At 41.4% G+C, this 26813-nt stretch overlaps 1 protein-coding gene across 4 annotated transcripts in view; it reads right to left on the bottom strand.

Annotated features, from left to right (window-relative positions):
* TXNDC11 (thioredoxin domain containing 11) overlaps positions 1 to 26813 on the bottom strand; it is a 64934-nt gene that overhangs the window by 15711 nt on the left and 22410 nt on the right. For all 4 annotated transcript variants that reach the window (XM_072753844.1, XM_072753842.1, XM_072753841.1 and 1 more), the window contains 3 exons: positions 19731 to 19824; positions 3995 to 4107; positions 1661 to 1861 (listed from right to left, as the gene is read on the bottom strand). In XM_072753844.1, the coding sequence (XP_072609945.1) occupies positions 1661 to 1861; positions 3995 to 4107; positions 19731 to 19824 (408 nt within the window). The remainder of the gene's footprint in view (positions 1 to 1660; positions 1862 to 3994; positions 4108 to 19730; positions 19825 to 26813) is intronic.

Raw genomic sequence — 26813 nt, 5'->3', positions numbered from 1 at the left:
TGTATTATAAGCAAGCTCCTGCTGCCCCACTGGACAAGCCTCTGAGACCATGAAAGCAAGTCTGCATCTTCTCCATCTTTCTCCTCTACGGCTCCATGACACAATGCTCAAGAAACATTTGCTAAACTGACCTAAAATGAAGAGGGAAATGTACTGCACAGAACACTTAATTTGACTAAGTAATCCATAATGCTGCTAAGATGCCATCTGGTTTTTAACAACCTCAACCATAGGTTAGGGGAATCCACTCACCTTGTAGGAACACTCTGCTCTGAGGAAAGGAGCCACTGGAAAAAAGTGATTTAAAAAAAAGGAGGGGGGGCTGGGCCATAGGGAGGAGTAAGGAGAGAGAAGGGAGATATCAAGCCAGGGGAAATGGGGGAAGCTAGCGTCTTTCCACCAGGGGCCAAATTCCAACCACAAGGCCCTAAACAGAGGAACTGGGCTCCAGTCACAAAACACAACCCCACCCAGGACCCTGACATGCCCAAATCAGACAAGACCAAATTCTCCACAAAGAAAATTTAAAAGTTAAAGTAAAAATCCAAACCATAGCTAACACCTCGGTGAACACCCCACCTTTCCTACAAAGAGTTTACGGCTCTTAACAGTAAATGCAGTAAAGGCCTAGTAATTTGGGAGAGTTCTCCATTCATAAAATATCTGTTTAGTAAAGATTTTCTAAAGAAAATTAGTCTTATTACTCCACATCTTCCCTAACGGGAGAAGAAACAAAGCTAGTCGGTTGCTCTCCTTTCCTCCTCTAAGCCAGGGCGGCAGCAGGGCTAACAAGTTTCACAGTGAGGCTCCAGAGTAGCAAAGTCAGGGGTCTGCTGGGCAAGAACCCCATCTCCCTGTCGCCTCCAGGCAGCCCGTCAGGCTCGTGCGGTGGGGCTACCGGACAGGCAGTGTCTGGTTAGCCTGGCCAGTGGCACACTGGCTGTCTGAAATTGGTTTTGGCCAATTAAGGGATCCTGGAGGGAAGGAAAAAATAAACCCCCCAGTAAATCCAATTTAGCAATCCCAGGCGCTCTCTGGTAATTGTTATTACTCTCTCTAAGTGTCTCCCAATGATCCATGTATGAAATAAACTCACACTCAGAGAGACTGAGTGCACCAGATGAAACAGGAAAAGAGGGAGGGGCAGACTCCTAGCAGCGTGTGTCTCTGGAAACCACTCTGCTTCTCTGTGCAACAGGAAAGGCTTAGGGAAACAAGGGAGCCCAGCTCCACCATGCTGCTGCCGACCACTGGGCTGGTGTTCAGGCCCAGCCCCTGACAACGGCATCGCCAGGGCCACACCGAGCCCAGCCTGTGCTGCTGGCCGTCCCTCCCACCCCACTATGCCCCCATTGGTCACGGTGGGAAGGGGGACTTCTGGCCCTACCCGAGGGACGTGCAGCTGCTCCCACCAACTCCCCCAGACCCAAGCACAGCTATCAGGCAACGTGGCCCAGAGATGCTGCAGCGGACCCCATGTCCGGCACACACCCTCCCGCCTATTTATGGGACGAGGGAGTAAACACCTAGGAAACGCAGCTGCCACTCCTGGCAGGCTCTCGGCTCCTGGTGGAACTCACTCTCAACGTGGAGTGAGATGTCCAAGTTCATGAGGTTTTCCTGCTCCTCATGAGATACCTTTTAACATTCTGACTCTTACCTCATCTATTAAGGGGTGGCTTTCGGCTAAAGGATTAAAAGGTAAAAATACAAGAAGCGCTGGCCCCTTCTTCAGTTCATTGTTCAGCAGGAGGCTCTTGCCGCCGTGTGGCCGCAGCCATCGGAGGAGCGCCTCTCGATTTTCTAAGGCCCACTTATGGATGTTCTCTGCTGTGTAGTTGACAGCCTCCCTGGGAAAGACCTGTGAAGGACAACACATGGAGGGTAGAAAGCAGGGCAGGCTCAAAGCACATCAGCCCCGGCCTCAAGAGGCCCTGACCACCCCACCACTGCCCAGGAGCGGACTAGATGACTCAGGGACGTGACCTGCCCCTGCTCCTCTAGACAGTGTGTTTCCTCACAAGTGGGTGGAAAGAGCAAAAGTGGCTGCAGAAAGTCAGTGACTTTCATATCACAGATTCCTCTTGTTCCCTTTAGCAGACTCCTCTATCAAGGAAGAACTCTCCCTATCTGCTGCTGGCAACAATGACCTCTTCCACCCTACCTGAAGGGGGCTATTACATTTTACTGAGTTCTTATAAAAGATTATAAAAGGATCAATGAATACCTATGGGAATGGAAGTTATAAAGTCAAGGATCATTTAGATTTTTACATTGGTTCCTCAAAACTTGGCTGATAATGGTGGGAGAAGACCCTCCACTAGGGCAGAGCTTTGTATCCATTTTGGTCACCTGTACCCCCAGTGACCCGAAGAGCACCTGGCACACACTAGGAACTGAACAAATACTTGAATGAATCCACGAATGACCTAGAACTTACATAAGGCCACAGATCACACTCAAGTGTACAGAATGAAGGAAAGGAACTTTTAGATTTTGTACTTTGTTTTTCTGTTACAACCAAAGTCAACACAAAATTGTTTGAAATTCTAACAATATGGATCACTGGGTTTCAAATCAAACTCCCAAAAGAAGTGCTTTGGAGGTCCCAAAAATGAGATATTTTATACTCCCCAAAACAGAGAATTAAATTGCCTCATGACAAAGATGTCCACTGGTTTTGTTGAAATACTGGTTTCCCAGTAGTATTTCATTTGACAAAAAGAATTCTGCTGCTAAACCAACCAGTCGACCTTTAAAAACCACCAAGCAGATGCAATAAGTCCCATGCACATGCCAGGGCCATTCCCACAGGCCTACCTTCTCTTTGCTTTATGATTCTTCCTCAGTGCCCTCCCTTCCAAACCCAACAAATATGTGTTGGTTGTCCAGCATGCAACAAAAAGAGGATGAAGGAAATGACAGTGAAAACAGAGGGAGAAGAAGCTCAGAGGCACAAGGAGGGCAGGTGGGCAGCAGAGAAACCAGGACAGCAGTGATTCTCCACGTGGGACAGCAGGAGTTTGCAAACCACACTCTAACATCATATATGCATTTCTATTAGGAAAACACAAAAATATATTTGACTTTTGGAGTACAAACTACAAGAAATAAAGCACAGCATCTGGGCTCCTAGGGGTTTGCAGAAGCCAAGGGCACTGGCAAACCAACTGGGAACCAACTAAGGGCACCCCCAGAGAGGGCCTAATGGTTCCTTGGCAGGCACAAGACTTGCACACTGTATCAAGGGGAACAGGTTCAACGAGTTGGGTACACAGGGTACAGAGATACTGGTCTTCACTCAACCTGTATGTTACACTGTCAATGAAGTTAGAGACAGAAGATACTTGAGAAAAATAAACTCTCGGTGATGGGACTGAAGAAGCAGCAATAAATAGAGCAGAGGCACAGGACTAAGCAAGATATAGGTCAAAAGCTCAGAAACAGCTAAGGTGGGGTTGGTCCACCAAAAGCAAATGAAATTAGGGAACAAAGAAGACAATGGAAAACCAAGGATCTCTAGGGTGAGAAGCCATCAACTTCTCACTGACGTAACAAGAACTTCAAAATCCATTTCATCGGCTGAGAAGAACATGTCACATGATCACTCCTGATAAATGGGACAAATGAACAAAGAACATCGTCCGATGGAAGCTTAATCTCTGAGAACATTGGCCCAGAGTAACAAAGCTCCAACAGAATAATCCTGCAATTTCATCCAATGAGGAAAACTAACGAGGCTATATCAAAATCAAAGAATATAAACAAAGAATTTCTAGATGTTACATTTGAGAGCCCTCTCTAATGCATGGGTTCATAAACAGGGACACGGGCTCTAGCATGGGATTGTAGAAACTCTCAATTTGCATATAAAATCATGTACACTTTCCTAGAGAGAGTGCCCGGAGATTTTATTCAATTCTCAAAGAAGTCCATGACCTAAACAAGGTTAAGAACCACTGCGCTAATATAAATGTGATTTCAAAATACTTACAAGTGATGTGTTGAAATGTCTATGTAAATACACACTTCCAGAGTGTACTAAGGATACCAGTTTCGCAAGATGTTTATTTGTGATAACCCCAAATCGTACTGTTCCTAGGTAATCTGAAACAGAAAATTTTCCTTTATTAAAGAAAAAGCCTATGCCTTGAAACAACCATAAAACCCATTGATCAAGTCTTGATGCACAAATCCCCAGAGCAAAGCTCTTTTTGGTCACCTAGCCTAGACAGGAAAGGAGTTGCTGGAGAAACCTCCTCCTGAAACACCTCATGTCTCCTCCTGAATAACCTCCCTGATCATCACCTGCACTGTGTCTGCTGCAATGATGTGACCTCATCTCCTGTGACCCCGGGCTCCTTCACTCCTTAACCCCACCATAAAGCCCAGGCATATGTTGTTCCCTCTGTCTGGACATTTCCGTGCCCGGCTCCTCATCATTCAGATGTCAGCTCCAACCCAACCTTCTCCAAGAAGCCTTCCCTGACCACCCCCCGCCTCAATGCAAATACTCTGAGGATGAAATATGCAAGGGCAAACTGGGACTTCCTCTCCACTCGAGCATGCTCTCTATTATTACTCTATTGCTTTATAGCACTTATTAATATCTACATAATCTTGTTGATTTAGTTTGATTTTCTCTGGTCCACCTTCCCCTTACCTTCTGTGATATTAGAAATCTTGTTTATTGCTATTACCCCAGTACCTATAGCAGTGCCTAGGCATCTCAGAGATCAATAAATATCGGTTAAATGAATGAGTCTAAGATGTACAAAGAACTCACATAAATTAATAAGAAAAAGAAAGTTAAAAAATGGGCAAACCACATAAAAAATGTAAAGGCTAAAATTACATGAAAATACACTGAACCTCCCTACTTCACAGGACAGCATATTAAAACAAAATACCCCTCTTTACCGTCCAACTGCCCCAAATTTGAGACACAGGAAATACCAAGTATTGGTGACCAGTAGAGAAATGACGCTTATACAATGCTGATGGGAAACATCAAGTGGTAGCCACCTGAGAGAGCAAGTGGCTATGCTGATCACAAGGAGACACAGGCGTCAGGCTGCAGCCTCAAACCTTGCTGCTTATCTGCATATGTGCACTGAGAGTCACACATAAAGACAGTCACCAAGAAATACTCTGCAGATGTTAAAAACAATGGAGCAAGGCTATCTATACAACATGAACATTTTTTTGACACGTGTGAGTGAAAAAGCAAGCTGAAAAAAAAGATAAAGTATACATTTTTATGTTTAAAAAAACGGGGAGGAGGGATCCCTGGGTGGCTCAGTGATTTAGCGCCTGCCTTTAGCCCAGGGCGCGGTACTAGAGTCCCGGGATCAAGTCCTGCGTCGGGCTCCCAGCATGGAGCCTGCTTCTCCCTCTGCCTGTGTCTCTGCCTCTCTCTCTCTCTCTATGTCTATCATTAATAAATAAATAAAATCTTTAAAAAATAAAAATAAAAACCTCCCACCTTATAAAACAGCATCCATTTTTTTCCTACAGGCACATATGTTTTTAAACAGTGTAAAGACTCTGAAAGGATAATAAAAATAATTTTTTGGGGGGGGGCAGAGATCAAAGAGGACTTTATCCTTAAGTGTAAGCTATCTTTTCTTACCCCTAAGGAGTAGATGTATTTGTATGGCTGAAAATGGACTAAAATATCTTGTGTTAAGGTGAGTGGATAAGATGGTATAGAAAAAGGTACACTCTTTCCTACCCCCCCCCTTCTGTGTTATCAGTAGATGTTAAATAAGATACTAGTTAAACTTCAAATGTTACCAAGTTATATCCAAGTAGCCAAAATATAAAAATATGTAGGTAGTAAACACACCAAGCTTCCGGCTTCATCACAGGAGTCCCACTCTGCAGCAGTGGTGTCCCCCTCCTCTCAGAGGAGCGGCCAAGGGGAATGGCAATCCCTAATGTTGTGTTAAACCACCTTTCATACAAATATGATTAAAATGGCACAAAACCAAAGAAACACAGGAAGGATAAGCCAGAAACGACAGAGACTAGTTATGTGAGGGGGGCGGAGAGACGAGGATGGGAAAGGAAAGAAAATGGGGTCGGGAGAGCAGGGGCGAGACAGCCTGACCCTCCTCCTCCAGGAAGACCTTTGTATCGAACTCTCAGAGCCTCAGCGAGGTTTCACACACTTCACATATTTACAAAAAAAAAAAAAAAAAAAAAAAAATCATTACACCAACCAAGATGTGGGGCAGACTGAAGAGGAAAACAAGCACTAACAGATAAACTATAACACCACAGTGGAGGGGTAGAGGAGTGGGGAGAAAGAATGGAGTAATGAGAACAGTATCTTGACTAAATATTATAAAACTGAAGACAATGAGAGCCAGGATTCTCAGGGTGGGTGGGAAAAGTTACTTGTAATAGAGGAAAGCTATGCTGATATTAGACTGGAATCAGAGGGAATTAGTATAAACTTATGGCTTTTCACACACACACACACACACAGACACAGATAACAAACAGACCTACAGATGTATGAATATGTGTGGGTGTGAACACATACATGTCCTCGCTCTATCTGCTGAAAGGGCTTACAAGTCAGGATACCTGATAACAAACAGCACAGCCAGCACCCTGATCCTGGTTTCTAAATGCCTTTCTCCCATAACAGAAACCCGGGCTCCCTGGAGAAGAGGGTGATTCCAGAGCTAGGGCAAGGAAAAACAAAAGAAAACGGACACATCTTGTGTCATAATGAAGGATGGAGTGCACTCAAAGGACACAGGAGCCAACCCAAGACACTCCTAATGGTGAAAGCTGGAGCTCTTTGAGCAACAAAATGAACAATGACCAGTGTTCTCTAAGGTGTCAAGATCATGCAAGACATGGGAAGACAAAGGAGGTGGAGGAGACTAAGGAGAAAAAAGAACTAAATGTGATATGGGATCCCAGAATGGATAACAGAACAGAAAAGAAACATTAGTGAAGACGACATTGGCATAATTCAAATAAGGTCTGTGGTTCAGTTAATGATACTATATCAATGGTAATTTCTTAGCTTTGACCAAAGCATCATAACAAATGGTTTGTTATATAACATGCTAACACAGGGGAAGCGAGGCGAAGGAAGAAAACGGAGGAACTCCCCGTCCTATTTCTGCAACTTTTCTACAAGTATAAAATTAGCTCAGAATTTGAATTTCAAAAAATGGCATAATACACAAGTTCAGATCCCAAAGCCGTCAAAAGAGAACACAGGATGTTAGAGAGGGTTAGGAGACAGATCTCCAGGAGAAGGCTTAATCTTGGGGACAGCCATGGCTTTTAAAAAAAAAAAAGAAAGGGAAAGCAGCCAGTGAGGAAATGCATTTGATAGTCGGCCAATGTCACCGACATGACTTATTGGAGCAGAGGAAGAAAAAGTGACAGCCTGACCCAGAAGTTGAAATGGCCGGTTCAAATTGCTGTTTAATGGCTTTAAGAATGGACAGCCTGCCTGCACACAGCTGATTCGAACATGCCATGCCTGAACATATCACAATTTCAAAACTCTTCACATATAGACATATCTATGAAATTCACACATCTATTTTAAGTTCCTGCATATAGCGGAAATCTTGCTAGAAGAAGGCGCTTAAATTTGCACTATCATGTGCACAAGGAGTACCTGAATTAGCAGAGGAAGTTTACAGTGTAAGAAAGACACAAAAAAATAACACTTCACACCTCCACATCCAGAACATTCTCTGTTAAGCAGAGCTCCAAGGCTTTCTACAGTAGGGGTCTCTGTCATTTCCAAAACAAATAATTTTCTCCTAAAAGTAATGAAGCTTCAGTATTTTAATTAAGGACTCAATCTTAATTAAAGAATTAAAAATAAACTTGGAATAATGCTTTCCCCTTCCCCATGAAAATAAGGTCCAACATTGATATGCATGATCCTGTTCAATTACTTTTTAAAAAAATCTCAATAGGGATACCTGGGTGGCTCAGCGGTTGAGTGTCTGCCTTTAGCCCAGGGCATGATCCTGAAGACCCAGGATCGAGTCCCACATCAGGTTCCCTGTATGGAGCCTGCTTCTCTCTCTACCTGTGTCTCTGCCTCTCTCTCTGTCTCTCATGAATAAATAAATACAATCTTTTAAAAAATAATGAATTAATTAATTTAAAAATAATAAAAAATAAAAAAATCTCAATAAACTCTTCTTAGCCAGGTTAAGTGGCCAGTTTCAAATCCCTTAACAACCATCTAGTGAAAGGTGTCACAAAGACCACTGCCAAAGATGTAACAAGACCAAGAAAGAACACTGAGGTAGGAGCAGCAGTTACTAATCAGTCTTTGTAGCTGATCATATAGGCAACTACGGAGGTCATTTGACCACAGTATGAAGACTGGCTTTATCAGACACTTGCTACAAAAGGTGCTAAGCCCCTGGCTTTGGGTCCCTCAGCTACAAGGCAGCCCACCACATACACAGCCACCATCTAGGCCCACAGCATCACATCACTGTGTGCTGAATAATAAATGACCTTGTTTTGATCCATTAATCTTGCCTACTTTCAGTACTTATGAAAATTTACCCCTTGCTGTCTTTTGAGGTTCGGGTTCTTCTCTGCCTCTAACAGAAAGCTCCACCCCTACTTCCCACATTCCCCCTAGGTAGATAGCTTCTGTTGACCTTCTTTTGCCTTCCATACACCACTGTCACCATTTACCTCATGGCAACCTCCAAGGGCACATCCAGGATGGAAGAATCCAAAATCCCATCTGGTTTCTACTCAGATGCATCTGGCTCACTTGCCATCTCTCTGGTTTGCATCAAGATTTTTGTTTTGAGGCTTTTGCATAACATTTTAACATCAGAGTATTTTATTTTGCTTAAAGCCACTTCCTTAAATTCAATTTTTAATATTAAAACTTCAGTTTAGTATTGGTATAAAACACATACAAACTGAGGCAACAATAACTACCACCTCGAGGAGGCAAAGCGTTAAAATTCTCAAACATTCCAGAAAAGAGTAACTATCATTTCTTTTGTTGGGAAAGAGAATAGATTTTCAATTGTTTTAAAATTAATAATAGGGGTGGCCTTGGTGGCCAAGCTGGTTGAGCGTCTGACTCTTGATTTCAGCCCCCACTTCAGGATCCACACTCAGCACAGAGTCTGCTTAAGAATCCCTCTCCCTCTCCCTCTGACCCCCACCCCTACCACTCACAGACATGTGCATGAGCTCTCTCATGCTCTAGCTTTCAAAAAAAATAAATTTGCCTAAAGCAAAGATATACAACTCACACTCACCAACTAACAGATAACCAAGAACAGAAATCTGAAACATTTAACTCAGGGATATGCTTGCAAGAGACTCAGTAGCTCAAGAAAAAACTGTTTTACCCTGGGACACTTGAATAATGAAGCCTATGTCCAGAGCTACAAGGTCCTAGCAACATGTGGCTAATGAGCACTTTAAATGTGAGTAAAGGACTCGATTTTCTTTTTTTTTTTTAAGTTTTTTTTTTTTAATTTTTATTTATTTATGATTGTCACACAGAGAGAGAGAGAGAGAGGCAGAGACATAGGCAGAGGGAGAAGCAGGCTCCATGCACCGGGAGCCCGACGTGGGACTCGATCCCGGGTCTCCAGGATCGCACCCCTGGGCCAAAGGCAGGCGCTAAACCGCTGCTCCACCCAGGGATCCCAAGGACTCAATTTTCATCTTTATTTCAATTGATTTAATTTTAAAGTGATACTCAACTCAGTCACTGGAAAATTTTTAAGGTATGTTTAAAACAACTTGAATATGTAAATCCTTTTCCACGTAAATTTTATGTAATCTAAATATAGATTAAGTATTTACAACAAGGGATGCCTGGGTGGCTCTGCAGTTGAGCATCTGCCTTCTACTCAGGTTGTAATCCAGGAGTCCTGGGATTAAGTCCACATCAGGCTCCTTCCAGGGAGCCTGCTTCTCCCTCTGCCTATGTCTCTGCCTCTCTGTGTCTCTCATGAATAAATAATTTTTAAAAAAAAGGATTTCCTACAAAATTTCAACATTTAGGGGTGCCTGGGTAGGTCAGTTGGCTAAGTGCTTGCCTTCAGCTCAGGTCATAATCCCAGGGTTCTAGGATCAAGCTCCACCATCAGGCTCCCTGCTCAGCAGGGAGTCTACTTCTCTCCCTCTGCCCCTGACTCGTGCTTGCTTTCTCTCTCAATAAATAAAACAGGAAGGAAGGAAGGAAGGAAGGAAGGAAGGAAGGAAGGAAGGAAGGAAGGAAGGAAGGAAGGAAGGGAGGGAGGGAGGGAGGGAGGGAGGGAGAGAGGGAGGGAGGGAGGGAGAGAAGGAGGGAGGGAGGGAGGGAGGGAAGGAGGGAGGTTGGTTGGTTGGTTGGTTGATTTCATCATCTGAATGGAGATGTGCTGTTAAGTGCAAAAGTATAAAAGACTTGATCCAAAATATCTCAATACTTTTTATACTGATTGTGTGTCAAAATGGTAATAATTTGGATATACTGGGTTAAATGAATTATTTTATATATGTAAGTTATTTTCATCAATTTCTTATCTTTTAATGCTGCCACCAGAGAATTTAAAAATACCTATGTGAAAAGAAAAAAAAAAATACCTATGTGGTTCATGCTACATTTCTATTGGACTATGCCAAGGTGATAATCATGAAAAAGCAAGATTCACATAAACTTAGGAAGAAGCTGAGATAATGAATCCAATAGCCAGTAACTCTTAATAATGGACAATGATCTGGGAAGGATACTTAAGGGAATATTTCTTTTTTTTTCCATGAAAACCCCTCCAACAGCAGAGAATAGTTATTTTTATTTTTAAAAGTGTGTCCCCCTCTCTCCTTCAGAAAGGAAAAGCTGAGTCTCTAGACCTTGTGACTGTAGGTGTAAACTGCTGAGCTTCTGAAATGAATTCTCTCTCAGAAGCCTAGAGCTGCATGCACTTGGAGCACTGCAAAGTAAGGCACTCAAGGATGCAGTGAAAGAATGAACAGAAAGGCTGGAGCTGAGCTGTGCGGCAATTTTTCTATCAGGACTGGTAGAAAAAAGAGACCTCTGTGTGAGCTAATTTCTCAGGGATCATGGAACAAAATGGAGTTTCAGGTTCAGAAAAACACTCATGAGAACTGCTAATAAATAAAGCAGGATACTTCCAAACTAAATATCACTGGATTAAGTCATGTGGCTTTTAATCGGCAATGGCTAAGAAGTCACTGACTCCCTGAGAAAATTTCTTTCACTTCTTTATTCTGGGAAATAGTGACACTCCACAGAGCAAACCTGCATCATTGTACCTTCCACCCTAGAAATAACCCTCATTTTACTTTGCCATTTTTATTAACTTCTGCTTTCCCACTCCTCTTTCCAAGGTTTTAGACCAGGCAGAGAAAGGGAAACAATAGGATTCTACAGAGGAAAAACCACCCCCCTCCTGTGTCACTTAGCATTTACACAGTGATCCATAAATATTCAATGGATGACTTCTCACATTTCCAGTAATAAATACATTCATCCAAATGAAAGAAAACCTTCATAGAAATGTAAGACTACCGAAATGTTTGTTTCCAACATATGCACTATAGCAATTACTTGCATTTTGTCACTAGACATGTGACTCTCAGGTTTGCATATTTTCAAAATTCTTAATATAAAGCACAAAGCAATTATCCAGAAAATGAGCTGGCATTTGGACACCACAGATACAACATGCCATTGTGGTGCTTGCCACCATGCTGTTAAATGCTAAGTAAACATGGAACTTCTTCACTGTAACTTTTAATTTCTTGTGACTTAGGGAAGAGAGAAATGTAGTTCCAAATATGTTGTTTTAGAGGAACACAAACTGCAGAGCTAAATATGCACTGTCACATATACTAACACGCCAGTGAGCACCCTCACACCATCTATTATTTTACCAAAGCACAATATTAAAATGATCAATTCAAGTACTTCTCTTGTACATATTTCAATTAAATTCCCTGTTGTTTTTTACATGTTCAGGGAAGGAAAGACTTCACAAAAGAAATCCCTCCTTCACCACACTTAGGCTGCTCTAAGGGTCTAGCACAAGGGTCACACATTCTTTTTTTATTTTTTCTTGCAAACAAACCTTTACAAATATAAAGAGTTCTTACCTCCCAGGCCTACAGAAACAGGCCAAGGGCCAATGTATTTTCAGACTGAAGTGTCTTTTAGAGGCAACCAGGGCACAGCTCTCTTATCTTACAGACAACCTCAAGACCTGTTGGAAGGGATGACTGGGTGGGCCATGGTCACCCAGGACACTAGCTTCTAAAATGACTTATTAAGAGACTCGGACTGGGCCTATAGGAGTTTCCTGTTAGGAAGATGCTAATATAAAGTTCAGGGGAAAATCAGAAAACCATGCTAAGTGGGACTCCATTTGATGTCCGTAATGTGCCAGACATTATGCTAGCTAGGCAATATTTATAAACACCACCAGGACTTCAGCTAGGACTTGAAAACTTAGGAAGGTGGATATTAACTAGGGAAAGGCGCTATAGTTGAAGCAGTGTTGGGGCGAAGACCAAGAGGCGGGAATCACCATACTGTGCCCCCTGCCTCATCCCAGTACAGCACAACAGTAAATAGGAGTAACGTGGTCCTGGGTTCCTCTCAGGTCCTCCTTTACTGCTATGCCACAGTACTCGTTTGCTGCCTCTGCTGTAACAAATCACCACAAATGTAGTAGGTTAAAAGGACATCAATTTATCTCACAGTTCTGGAGCTCAGAAGTCCAAAATGGGCCTCAATGGACTAAAATCAAGGTGTCAATAGGGCATGTTTCTTCTAGAGGCTCTAGGGAAGAATCCATCTCTTTGCTATTGCCAGACTCCAGAGGCTCCCTGCGCTCTGTGGCCTGGGGCCCCTCTCACCTCCAATGACAGCAACGGCTGGACAGGGCCTTTCAAATTGCATCATTTTGACACTATTCTTTGCCTCAATTCCAATTTTAAGGATCCTCCTGATGATATTGGGCCCACTCATAATCAAGGATAATCTCCCATTCTTTAGGTCAGCTGATTAGCAACCCAATTCCACGTGCAACCTCAGTCCTCCCTCGCCATGTGATGTGCCATATTCATAGGTTCTAGTGGGCATCTTTGGGGAGCCACCATTCTACCAGTCACAGTGACCTTGAGTCAGTTAACAGCCTCCTCAGAGCCTGTTTTCTCAACAGAGACAGTCACGATGACATATTCACAGTTCCTATTTCAGAGAGTGGCAGGGACTTCTGGATCATCCAGGTAAAAGGCTTGACTCACAGAAGGGCTCAGCCTAGTATCAGCTTACCCTAGTATCAGCTTACCATATTCGATTTTACATAAAAAGTGGCCAAGTAGAGACCAGAACTGGGTTTGTCTGCACTGAGTTGTTTCACCTCAAAGCTTGACTTTATTTTAGAAGGTGAGTTTTTTCCCCAAGATTTTAATGTTTTTGGTTCTTTGTCTGGAGTCTTATTTTAGCTTCAAAAACATCAAAAAGCCTACCTGTCTGCCACACTATCTGGTGGCACTACACAGTGGGGAACTAGTCTTATTCATCTTTATAGTTGGAGCACACAGTAGATCCTCAAACGTTTGTTGAATTAATAAGTCATGCTTCCAAACCTAACTTAAAGTGTGAAAGAGGTCTGCTTTAGGCTTAATTCTTCCCTACCAGCATATACACGGCTTAAGAGATAAGTCATAATGGGAATAAAAGCATCTCCTGTGAAACATGAGGACGTGCTTGCTAAAATGACAGCAATATCACCAAAAAGTCAGTTTCAGGTACAGGAACAAAAAGTATATAATTTCTAACATACTTATTCTAATGTGTATTAATCCGTACCCAGTGGCCCTCAGAACAAGGAGACAATTAGGAAAAGATTTCCCTCTATGAGTATAGTGACAATGAATGAGATTATCCAAGAAAACCAAGTAACCCTAGAACCTGTTTCATTTACAGAGAATTGTTAAACCCAATTCCTGCCTGCCTCAAACTCCCAAAAGTTAGATCCAGGAATTCAAGAAAAAAAGCAATCCCAGCAATCCCAGAGTCAATCCTGCCTAAGAAATCAGTTCGTTAAAAAAAAAAAAAAGAAATCAGTCCGTTGTTTTTTTCAGTACCTTTAAGAATGTTACTTACAGAATAAGAAAATCCTCCCCTTCTGACTTCTTGCATAAAATTTCGCAATCTAACAGAAAAGTGCTCCAAAAAATTGCTTTATTCGTGAATAAGGATATGGAGGAGAGTGCTCTTTACACATCCTGACTCCAGTCTACCAGCAAAGCACAGGTCAATCTGACGCCACCTGGTGGAGTAGAGGGACCCTACACTGGAATCAGCAGTTTGTCCTCTAATAAACCCCTCTTTAAAAAACTCATTACAACCTATTTCCCAAAGGGTGTTCCTTAGAAAACTAATGCCACAAGATTCCCCAGTCAACTAAGTTTAGGAATTCCTAGAGGTAGCAAAAGAAAGTAGACAAGACATCCTTAGTTAATGGTTTAGTATATCTTCAAGGTAACATTTAAGTACCATATGAAGTTCAGTTCAGTTCGTCAGGGCTCCAGTGTCAGGGGACAGTGAAACGCCAATGGAAAGACGAAGAAGAATGCAACAGGCAGGGGCCACGCAGTCCTGCTGCGAGCGATGCCCACACACTGATTTAAGGAACCAAAAGGCCAGGGATGAGGAGAGGGGACGGTGGTGGGAAGAGATCCAAAGTGATTTAACATCTCATTGCTCCAATCACACTCACTTGAGCAATTTCTAAGTCAAGTGCCCTTTATTATAGTCATTCATTCAACCTTTTAGCTACAACACTGGTCAAGCAGGGTGCTGAAGCTGGAGGAGCAGGAGGACAGAACCTTGGCCAAATACTATCCAAACAAAGCAGCTCATATCTTAGTGGGAGAGAGACGTGGTCATTTCCACAGTGAGAACACCACGCCACACAAGAAGAAGGTACAAGCAAAGGAAGGCCTGTGTCCACTGGTCAGTCAAGTTACACAATACCTGGTGTAGACACTTTTAAGAAAACAGACACGATACTTATTTGAAGTGCTTTCCACCAGGTGGCTTTCTAATTAAGCTACTGCAGACATGATGACTATTACTTTATTCAAAGGACTGTACACATGACATATCCTTATAAAGCATCTATTCTTCTCTCCACCCTCTCCAGTTTTACAGATACACAAACTCAAACAAAAACAAGTTATATTTTGCTCAAATTTATAGATCCTGTCCTTGGCAAACAAAGGGTGCGGATTATACAGTGCCATCTCCCAGACCACCACTTCCCTCCCTAGGCAGCACTGCATCCTTCCAAATGAAAAAAAAGATTGAAACTGGTTGCAAATTTTCTCTTTTCAAAAAGTTGCTGAATCATAGCATAATATAACAACATTTTACCAGAACACATTTTTACAGCAATGATATAATCATAAGGGGGGAAAAAAATCAAGTAAGCAACTTAAAAACATTGAACGCTCCACCAAATTTTCTATAGGCCAAAAAAGAAAGCCTGCCTGCCAAGATCAAAAGTAAATAGGTTCAAAGATGCTCTGTGGTCTGGGGAGAGCACAGAAATCCAAGACACTGGTTTCCTTCCGAATCCTGAAACACAGACTGCTAGCCCACAATTAATCATTCAGCACTTTGAAATGATTACACATGAATGAGAAATGTGTAAGACCTATCATAAAAAATTAAAAGGTTTGAATAAATGAATAATCATGCTGCAATCCTAGAAAGAGAGGCTAAATGTGAAGATGTCCAACACCTCTAAGTCAATTTGTAAATTTAGTACAATTACAACCAAAATCCAGCCAAATGCACAGATGGATACAAAAGAAGATTCCATAGGATACAAGAATTAGAGGAAGCAAAGTCCAGACTTACAAAGCAAGATATAAAATTATATTTACTTATACAAAAAGAGTAGGCATCTAGACCAAGAAAAAAACACAGAAAAAAGACCCACTTACAAGTAAAATATTTTGCAATAAAATCAGACATCATTAAGATGAAGGAAAATGCGGACACCTGGGTGGCTTAGTGGCTGAGCATCATCTACCTTTGGCTCAGGGAATGATCCTGGAGTTACAGGATCAAGTCCCACATTGGGCTCCCAGCAGGGAGCCTGCTTCTTGCTCTGCTTATGTTTCTACCTCTCTCTCTAGGTCCCTCGTGAATAAATAAATAAAATCTTTAAAAAAAAATGAAGGAAAATGGAAGTATTATATTGTAAATGGTGCTGATTAGCCAGTAAGAAGGGGAGAAAACAACTACTATACTCTGTATGTGAAGCCAGAGGAAATCCAGGTAGCATGAAGTGCTAAACAAATTTTAAATTCAAAAAGAAGAAAATGAACTAGTTAGTGATCGGATTCTTAGGGGAAAAAAATCAAAGAAATCAAGAAAAAGAACCACAGATTAAACTACATGAAAATACAGAACTATATAAAAATGGTCACATTTTTATATAAAAATGTGCTATATAAAAAATGGTCACAGTAACACAGCTAAGAAAATAATGGACAGAAATATAACAAAGGGGCACCGCCCACATCACCTAACAGGCGGGCCTACATCAAATGACACATCAGCACCAAGGCTGAGATCAACTCGTTAAGGACCCAGGTAACTAAGATGAAAGGAAGCAGTTAAAACAAAGAGAAAGCAGTCAGTATTAAGTGCTCAGGTAGAAAGCCAAATTTCCCTATTGCCTTATGATAACATGCAAAGTATCAAATGTTATACAAACAGTCAGAAGAGAGGAACAAAGGACCATGAACCAGATCTTACAACTAAACTCAAGAATTCTTGAGGCAAACATGCACTCTTCTCTCTCTTAGCACACTCCTCACACCTAGACATGAGGCTTCACATATGGTACATTCTCAAAATACTTGTACACTGATGGCCAGACAGCTTCAAGACAAATGTCAGAATGTCCTCTTTTTAAGACACTTAAAAAAAACATTAAGACAATGGAAAGATACGTGCATTTTGTAAACACTTGGTAGAGTGTCGAACCAGGACATCTGCTTTCTAACACATTCTAAACACTTCTTTGGTTAAGCTCTATAACCAAGTGTTAAGTGTGGCAAATGTGTCTTAGGCCTCAATTTGTTGTACAGAATCTAAATACAACACTGACCTATAATTTACATTTCAAACTATAACATTAAAAAAAAGTGTATATGTTTCTTACCGAACATCTACCATTAGTAAATAAAATATCATCTCCCTTTTGGGTATGAGAAAGAAAAGTGAGGGAAAAAAATCTTAGATATCAAGGCAAGATTTTAGTGCAGTTATTATGGAAAGTCATCCTTCCAAACTTGTCTTTTCCTTCTAAAAATGGTTCATTAAACTTAAGTGAGAGCTTACTCACAAAAACAAGGTAAAAAATGATGAATTAGAATGAATCTCAGCTCTTGCAAAGTTGATATGCAATAGGATTTTACCAGACCCCACTAAAGTCACATGCTAGGAAAGAAATGTAGTAAAGGTAATCATAGACTAGATTATTCTAAGAAACTGCATGTGATCATTTGTCAATAACAGGGATTGACCAAAGAGGTTCATTTTGTTCAAGTAATTTATACCATCACCTTTCTTCGCTTAACAAAAAAAAAAAAAAAAAGAAAGAAAAAGAAAAAATGGGGGAAAAGGTTACTCTCTTGCGCTTGGAAAGGTTCCTCCAAAAGGAAGTAATATTTTGGAAACCTCTGAATGAAAAAGTAACTTAAGATGAATCTTTAGCACACAATATAAGCTAACTGGGTAATAAAAACATCCTTCCACATTCTTGAAATGTCCTCTTCAACTCAAGAACTTGAACGATGGGGATCCCTGTGTGGCTCAGTAGTTTAGCACCTGCCTTTGGCCCAGGGCATGATCTTGGGAGTCCTGAGATCAAGTACCACACTGGGCTCCCTGCATGGAGCCTGCTTCTCCCTCTCTGTGTGTCTCTCATGAATAAATAAATAAAATCTTAAAAAAAAAAAAAAAAAAAAAAAAACTTGAACACTACCATCATGTCGGTGAGTAACTGCAGACTGGACTCTCCTGTACAGTCTTCTCTTGAGATCTCTGAGGGGCTTTCATTTTCTAAGAACATTTTTTTAAAATATTTTATTTATTTTTCATGAGCAACAGAGAGAGAGAGAGGCAGAGACACAGGAGGAGGGAAAAGCAGGCTCCATGCAGGGAGCCGACGTGAGACTCGATCCCGGGTCTCCAGGATCACGCCCTGGGCTGAAGGCGGCACTAAACTGCTGAGCCACCCAGGCTGCCCTCTAAGAACATTTCTGAGTATTGGCTTCTTAAGTTTTTTATGTTGGCAGTATGCTGCTTTCAGAATTCAAACTTTCACTTGCTAAGTCTTTTTATTCACTTGAATCTGTGCAGCTAAGTCTTTCAAGTGGGCACATACTTATGTGATAGCTTGATTTCCTCTCGCAATGTCCCCAAGGTGAAAAACATGAATGCAGTAGATTCTCTATGCATAACAACCTTAAGACAGTGTACATCTTAAAATGGCCGGTCATAGGATTGTTTGATCCTCCTCCTCCCAAAATATGGAACCAATCTAATATCCAGTAACAGAAGGACAGTTATGTATTTTTGGCTGATCTACTAGAGGATAAATAACACAGCCATCAGTCTGATTGCTCACTCGGCAAATAGTGATTGTTATGTGCCAGATACTGTAGAAAGAGCATTGAACTGAAGATCCATGGACCCTACCTAAACTAAGAAATCTCACAGTCTGGGAAGCAGACAGACAATAAACAAATCTCATAACTTCATACATAAATACAAACTATGTTAAGTGTTAGAAAAGAGAACTGATAGGATATCCAACTGAGATCAGCGGAAACTGTGAGAGTAGTATTTAACTGGACCCTGAAGGACGAATCGGGGTTTGACAAGTAAAGAACCGGGCCCTAGAGGCTGGGGAGAACAGATCCTAATGTGACAAAGGGGCAAGAGTGGGTATCAGCTAAGGGTCCATTGGTCTAGCCCAGGGGCAGGTGAAGGGGCCTGGACCAGGGGGTATCAGAGGAGACAGACTCGTGAGCAGATGAAACTGTATCAGAGGACAGAGACAAGCAAGCAGATCAAAGTGTATCCAACAGAAAACTGACAGGAGGTCATGACTGATACAGAGGAGGAACATGGAGCAACATGAAAAGATGGGCAGGATACAATGTTTCATTTAAAAAGGAGGGACTACTAATAATACATGTTTCAGCTAAGTGTAAATAAGTTAATTAAAAATATATTTGTGCTTATGCTGTAATATGATATGACTTTTATACATGTAAAAATACTTCCCAAAGGAAATATATTCCTAAATTATGGTATATCCAACTGGTAATATAAATACTAAAAAATCTGACCAAACTTGTTAACTACAAACTCAAAAAACAGATTATGGTATGTTTTTTAAGTGCAAAATACATAATTGCAGACACAATATGATCAAGCCACATCTTAAAAAGCTAAATATCTAAGAGACTGTATTTGAAATAGCATAGTATTTTGTTTGCCAACGGAATACACAACAGTGTATTTAATACAAATACAGAAGAAAGGAATTGGGAAAATTAAAATACATAATCATAAGGGTAACACACAAAAAAGATATTAATATACGCACATTTGCTGAAGGTACTAATGTCTGGATAAGAATCATTTTTACCTTTCTTTAGTGAGTGCAGCGCTGAAGTGAAGAAGGTCAGATAACCAGGAGGCTGGGGTGAGCCACTGAACTCAAAGTAGCCAAGGACTCCAGGCTGCGGGAACAAGAGCAGAATGAGGTGATTGAGGGACCAGCAGCCACTGCGTAACGGAAATATTTTAAACAGGACATGCCATCATCATTTGGCAACCACAATTCATTGTGTTTTGTTTTTTAAAAAGCCTAACCACATGAACACAGTTGCAGGATGCGACCAAGCTTTCCCTCCATCTAGAAAATCAACAGAGTAATAAGGGATGGAGACGCAGCAGCGTTTACTGGGGCATTCAGCGATGAACTTCCCTTCCCTCTCCCTAAGTAGGTCTCTCCACACTCTGCTGACAGTTCTCCTAGGTCTCTGGCTAGAAACCTCAACATCAAGTTCATCAAGTACTCACGCCTTTTGTTTAGCATCTCCCAAGTAAGCTATATCAATGATTTCTTTGTAATCTTTCTCAGATTTCTTCCTCAATCACTTCCTCTCATTTCCTCCAAACATGCCTTCATGCTTAGGGAAATCAGGTTAAATGCAATTGGCTCCGCTTGTGTGCAAGGTCATTCCTCCAAGGGCTCTTTCTTCACCTGCCAACCCCACAAGAACCCGGCCCTGTACAAGGATAACCCTCCTCTCTGCTCAGGCCAGTCTGCGGAGGGCCCATCTCTTACCTTCTTGCTCCTCTACTCCCACAAGTTTATTTCCACCTGCTCATTCCATTTCTCTAACCTTTAACACAGAACACCTCTTTATTATGCCAAACCAATTAACTGCCCCTACCAGGGGAATAATTGTTTCCTACTCTGAAGGCCCTGTGGCAAAAATTCTGTCTGGTGATGCCCTGTGATAATCGTATCTGTCCTAAAAGACAAACTGTGAGATCTCAGGTGGACCCTTCAATGGGAAGCCTCAGACTCCTCTGGCAAGTTGGGGACAACTCCTCACAAGGTTCTTGATAAAAATGAGCTTGATAAAGCACTAGGCAAATGTAAAGTCTCCTTTCTGGCCCTAAAGCATGCTCTTAATAAGTAACTGGAGCTGATTTGATCACTGGAACAAAATCAGATCCCAAAGATACAGTAGAAATTTAATGTTAGTAAAATTTTAAATCAGTACGTTGTAAGAAAGAGGAAATTTCTGATCTGTAGTGGAACACACTCTCTGAAATCTAAATCACTTGCTTAAGATTCAATTTTAAATAAATCAACTGGCTTTTAGAAACCAAGAGTCGGAATGTTTAATCCTAACACCTTAAAAAAAAAAAAAAAACCAGCAAACAATTTCTCAAACTGAAGAAATCAGAAAGCAGCATTATTGAAAACAGGATTTTCTTTTGCTAAACTCCTTCAAGATGTTTTTTAACAAGCCAACCCAGAACTGACTTCAGACAGAATTACAGTGTTTGAGTTCTTAACAAGGCTGTGATAGTATGATACGCCTTTCTACCGAAAACAAAGGAAGACAAAATCTTTAGAAATTCTAGTCACTTAGTTAACACTGGGCACAAAAGATAACAAAAACGGAAACTAACAGAAAGAAAACAGACCCCTTTAAATTTCTTTAAATTCTGATCAATCTTCCAAACCAAAATCAGATGGAATAAGTTCATCCTACCTATTAATAAATGTTTTGTGGCTAAAAAACTTTGTGCGGCTAAAAATTAAATGAGGTAAATTTCAGCCCTCTTCTCATTCATGTTCACAGGAGTAGCATACAGCCCACAAGCATGCATGTATCACATGTGGTACAAATACTTGTGTTCAAGTATACACATACATGCGTGTACACGCAGTAATGGAAGGAAAATCTGAATTCTGAGTCTTCAAGGAAAACCCAAATTCAACCTTTAAAAATGAGTAACGGGGCAGCCCCGGTGGCTCAGCAGTTTAGTGCCGCCTTCAGCCCAGGGTGTGGTCCTGGAGACCGGGGATGGAGTCTCACGTCAGGCTCCCTACATGGAATGGAGCCTGCTTCTCCCTCTGCCTGTATCTCTGCCTCTCTCTGTGTGTCTCTCAGGAATAAATAAATAAAATCTTTAAAAATAATTAAAATTAAATTAAATTAAATTAAAATATAAAATAAAATAAAAAATAAAAGAAATAAAATAAAATAAAATAAAATAAAATAAAATAAAATAAAATAAAATAAAATAAATAAGTAATGGTTGGACCGTTTGCAAAGGTCCTCTGTGGACACCTCTACAGAGTAAGGGTTTATTCTTGCTGATGGTATCATGGCTGCAGTTTTCCAAGGGGTTATGTAGTTTGTTTTTGTTTTTTGTGTTTTTTTTTTAAAGATTTTATTTATTTAATGAGAGATACAGAGAGAGAGGCAGAGAGAGAGAAGCAGGCTCCATGCAGGGAGCCTGACATGGGACTCAATCCCAGGTTTCCAGGATTATGCCTTGGGCTGAAGGCAGGCGCCAAACCGCTGAGCCACCCAGGCATCCCAGGGTTATGTAGTCTGGATGAAGGAGCCTTATCTCCAAAAGAACTGGCACTGAAATTTTCAAGCAGTCTGACCAAAGCAAAAGCAATTCCATAAACAATACAAAGCAAACAATCCCATAAGCAAAATGATTTTAACTTTTCATTGCCAAAGAAATGAAGATCATAAGAAGACTCAACAACTATGGGGATGATACAAGCCTACAGAAACAGTAAAAAAAAGACCAGCCATCCAGAACACAAGGAACAGGCAAAGTCTACTTCAAGTGTTATTTTTCAAATATTCATGCTACCGTTAACAGTCTGTATTAAATTTTGAAAATTGGCATGTTTCATTAGAAACGACAAATACCCACCATTTGCTTCAACATGGATGGAACTGGAGGGTATTATGCTGAGTGAAGTAAGTCAATCGGAGAAGGACAAACAGTGTATGTTCTCATTCATTTGGGGAATATAAATAATAGTGAAGGGTAATATAAAGGAAGGGAGAAGAAATGTGTGGAAAATATCAGAAAGGGAGACAGAACATAAAGACTCCTAACTCTGGGAAACGAACTAGGGGTGGTGGAAGGGGAGGAGGGTGGAGGGTGGGAATTAATGGGTGACGGGCACTGAGGGGGGCACTTGACAGGATGAGCACTGGGTGTTATTCTGTATGTTGGTAAATTGAACACCAATAAAAAATTAATTTATTAAAAAAAAAAAAAGAAAATTGGCATGTTTGAGACTGAAGCTTAAAATATTTCCAAAAAAAGGAAATAAAGGTGATAGTTATCAGTTTATTTCTACTGCAAATTATCACTTAAAAGTAATTAAACTGGCTCCCATGATGCCTTAAGTAACAAATATCACAACCACGCCCCTGGAGTTTCAGCATCTCCCCAAGAGCTGTGTATGAGAAATGGTTACATATTTCAGAGTTTCCTCCACAATCAGTTCTTAAATCTGGAAAAAGGGGGTTTGGGGAACAAAACACTTGCATATTCACACAAAAGGACCTTACGAGGCCCGGGCCCCTAGTTTGGTCAGTTGCAAATAAAGGCAGGGGCCAACACAAGGCAGAAACTCTGTCCAGCCCTCGCACACTCGTGAGGCTCTTTCAGATGAGCCAGCCGAGCATGTAAGGCCAAAGACGGGGTGCAAGCCCTGCCGGGACACAGGCAGTCCCTCCTCACTTGGATGCTTACCAACATGTGAAAATCTTCCAATCCTAGGTTCCAACCCCAAGGACCACTGATTCAGGCCCGGATGCTTAACTGGCCATCAGGAGAGGGGTCAGGAGCTCAACTGCCCGTGGGGCTCCTCCTTCAGGCGTGCGACTAGTCAAAAGTTGCATCAGGACACATATAGGAGGAAGACACCTCTGTGACCCCCTCTCCTCTCCTCTGTGATCACTCTCCCCTCTGCTCTGGCTCCATCAGTCCTGATGCTGCCTTACGACCTCTGACTTACTGTTCACACCTCCCGGAGCCCTTCCTTCAAATTTCCTCAGGGCTGGGTCACACCCAGGCTTCGTGGGAAATTTCTGCTCCCACGTCCTTGCCTCCGAGAGGTCCTCCCTGTCTTCTACCCCCCTGCCCTCATGTCTGCCACATCACCCTTCATTTTCCTTTGGGCACTTATCTGAAATGACCTTGTACGTGCATTTCCTAGAGCTGCCAAAACCAATTACACAAACGTGGGGACAGTTCTAGAGGCTAGAAGTCCAAGATCAGGGTGGCAGCAGGACTGTGCTCTCTGGGGGCTCCGAGAAATCCTTCTTGCCTCTTTCCTAGCTTTGGATGGCCCCAGACATTCCCTGCCTTGTGGCTGTATGTGTCTGCCTTTGTCTTCATATGGCCTTCTCGCCTGTGTCTCTGTGTCCTCTCCTTCTCTTACAAAGACACCAGGGTGCCAGGGTGGCTCAGTCAAGTGGCCACTTTCAGAAGCTCAGGTCATGATCCCAAGATCCTGAAGATCCAGTCCCAAGTGGGGCTTCTCTGCTCAGTGGGGAGCCTGCTGGGTTTAGGACCCAGCCTAAGTCCAGGATGATTATCATGTCAAGATCCTTAACGAACGACACCTATAAAGACCCCATTTCCAAATAAGGCAAATTCTGAGGTTCTGGGTAAATATGAATTTGGGGAGGACACTATTCAAGTCCCTGTACCTTGTTTGTGTCCCTGTTTATTGTTTATCTCTGTGTTTACCTCCATGAAACAGAGGGTCTCTCTTGTTCATCACTACATATCCACCTCAGACAGTACCTGGCAAGGAGCGGGCACAAAATAAACATTTGTTAACGAGAGAAAGAATAGAGTTAAAAAGATAAAGGAGACGAGACTCCTCCATTAAGTTTACAATTTAGCAAGAATAAAATATGAGTACCAGATTACAATTTGACCCAGTTTGCATGCTTTTAATTCCATTCCATGGGGTGCAGTGTATTCAGCACATGCTATAATGAGGAAGTTGGAAATAGGCTATTTATAGGAGGCCAGCAAATCCACGGCAGCTTAAAACATTTCTTTGCTAAGTGAATACCATTTGCAGTGCGGCATAAATTTCAGCAGATGGTGTCCACACCCTCTAGTGGCCATAAGAACCTCTGTGTTTCTACTCCATGGCAATTGAAATCTTTCTGTACTAATGCTAACTTAGAAAATTTTAAACTTTAATTCACAGTGCTACTAAACTATGAATTGACAGAGGCAGGATCTACTTATGCGCTCAACGTCAGAGTAGATTTTTACTAACAAGCAGAAGGATAACAGCAGGTACAGGCATTCTGCTAGGTTTTTCTCCAAAAGACTCAGGTTTGAATTTTCATAACACCCTGCTTTCCCTTCCAAAGATTCCCAAGATTCTTCCCAATCCCACTGAAATTTAAAATGTGGTTTGCCAAAACTGCTAAGAATAAATGAATGGATGTATGCTAAATCACTGATCTTAAGTGGATAAATTATAGAAAATTCATGAAAAGAATTAGAAACTATTTTAGCTGCAAATACAAAGTAAGCATTCTAAAGAACACTGTTGGCGTTTCGTGGGTAGATTACAAAGCACAAATCAGATGATTCTGTCAAGTGCTTTAAAAAATAAAAAAGATTGATGTAGAAGCTACTGATACCCAAATCAAATAATGTCTAAAAACTACTAAAATTAGAAGAGCCATACATAGAAACAGTGACTTTGCCAGTGACATTACCATTACTGAATCCTAGTCCCTGTCCACTTGACATTCCAAAATAAAAATGACCCTGGCATATGTTTGTCTATGTTGACGACTAATAAACTAGACTTTCCTGTCTGTATCTTAAGTAGGCAGGGAGAACCCTCAAGGAAGAGGGATTCTACAGCTGGAGGGAATGAAGGACATAGAATTTCTTAACATGATTTGCAACGAGAGGACTTCATGGTCATCTTCTCCATCTGCAGTATCCACTGGCAGGTTTACAGCTTTTAGTTGCATTCGTTATTTATAAGGCAGGTATGATTGTATCTATTTATACATTCTGACAGAATCTCTACACCCAACATGGGGTTTACATGATCTTACTCCTGAGATCAAGAGTTGCATGTTTTGGGCAGCCCGGATGGCTCAGCGGTTTAGCGCCGCCTTCAGCCCAGGGTGTGATCCTGGAGACCTGGAATCGAGTCCTACGTTGGGTTCCCTCCGTAGAGCCTGCTTCTCCCTCTGCCTGTGTCTCTGCTTCTCTCTCTCTCTCTCTTTCTCTCTCTCTCTCTGTGTGTGCGTGTGTGTGTCTCTCTTGAATGAATAAATAAATAAAATCTTAAAAAAAAAAAAAATTTGCATGTTTTACTGACTGAGCCAACCAGGTGCCCTAAATCACGGGTATGATTTTAGTGCATATCTGAGAAGAAAAATTGAGACCCTCCCCTGCCTCAATATTGTGATTATCATACACAGAACACCCAATCAATAACAGGAAATGGTGATCTCCCATAATGGTGGTGAGGGATCTATTTCTCTCTGTGGTTCTGGTATGTTTTATGTGCATGTGAATGTGTGCATGTATGTAATTTTTAAGATATTTTATAAGTTACCACAAGTTTTGAATAACTGGTCTTCTTACGTTGAATCCTTTATTAAGTTGTAACACTCCCTTTTTAATCTCTACTAATTCTTTCTTTGGCATAAAATTAGTATAGATATTTTAGCTTTATTTGGGGATATTTGCTTAATATCTCTTGTATTCTTTTACTTTCAACCTTTTAAAGGCTTATATGGTAGGTGTGTGTCTCTTTGGAAACAGCATAAGGCTAGATTTATTCCCCAAGCTGAATATCCTTCTCTTTTTTTGAAAGGAAGTCAGTTCAATCAGCTATCTCTGCTGATATTTGGATTTGTTTCTACTATCTTATTTTGTATTTTCTCATTGGCTCACTTTTCTAAGCTATTTTTTTTTAAGATTTTATTTATTCATTCATGAGGGGGGGGGGGCAGAGACACAGGCAGAGGGAGAAGCAGGCTCCATTCAAGAACCCGATGTGGGACTCGATCTCAGGATTCCGGGATCACGCCCTGAGCCAAAGGCAGATGCTCAACCGCTGAGCCACCCAGACATTCCCTAAGCTTTTTTTTTTTATTGATTGGGT

This window comes from Vulpes vulpes, chromosome 3 (genome assembly GCF_048418805.1).
Source record: "Vulpes vulpes isolate BD-2025 chromosome 3, VulVul3, whole genome shotgun sequence".
Taxonomy (NCBI): Eukaryota; Metazoa; Chordata; class Mammalia; order Carnivora; family Canidae; genus Vulpes; species Vulpes vulpes.
This window is presented reverse-complemented; position numbering and strand designations above follow the sequence as displayed.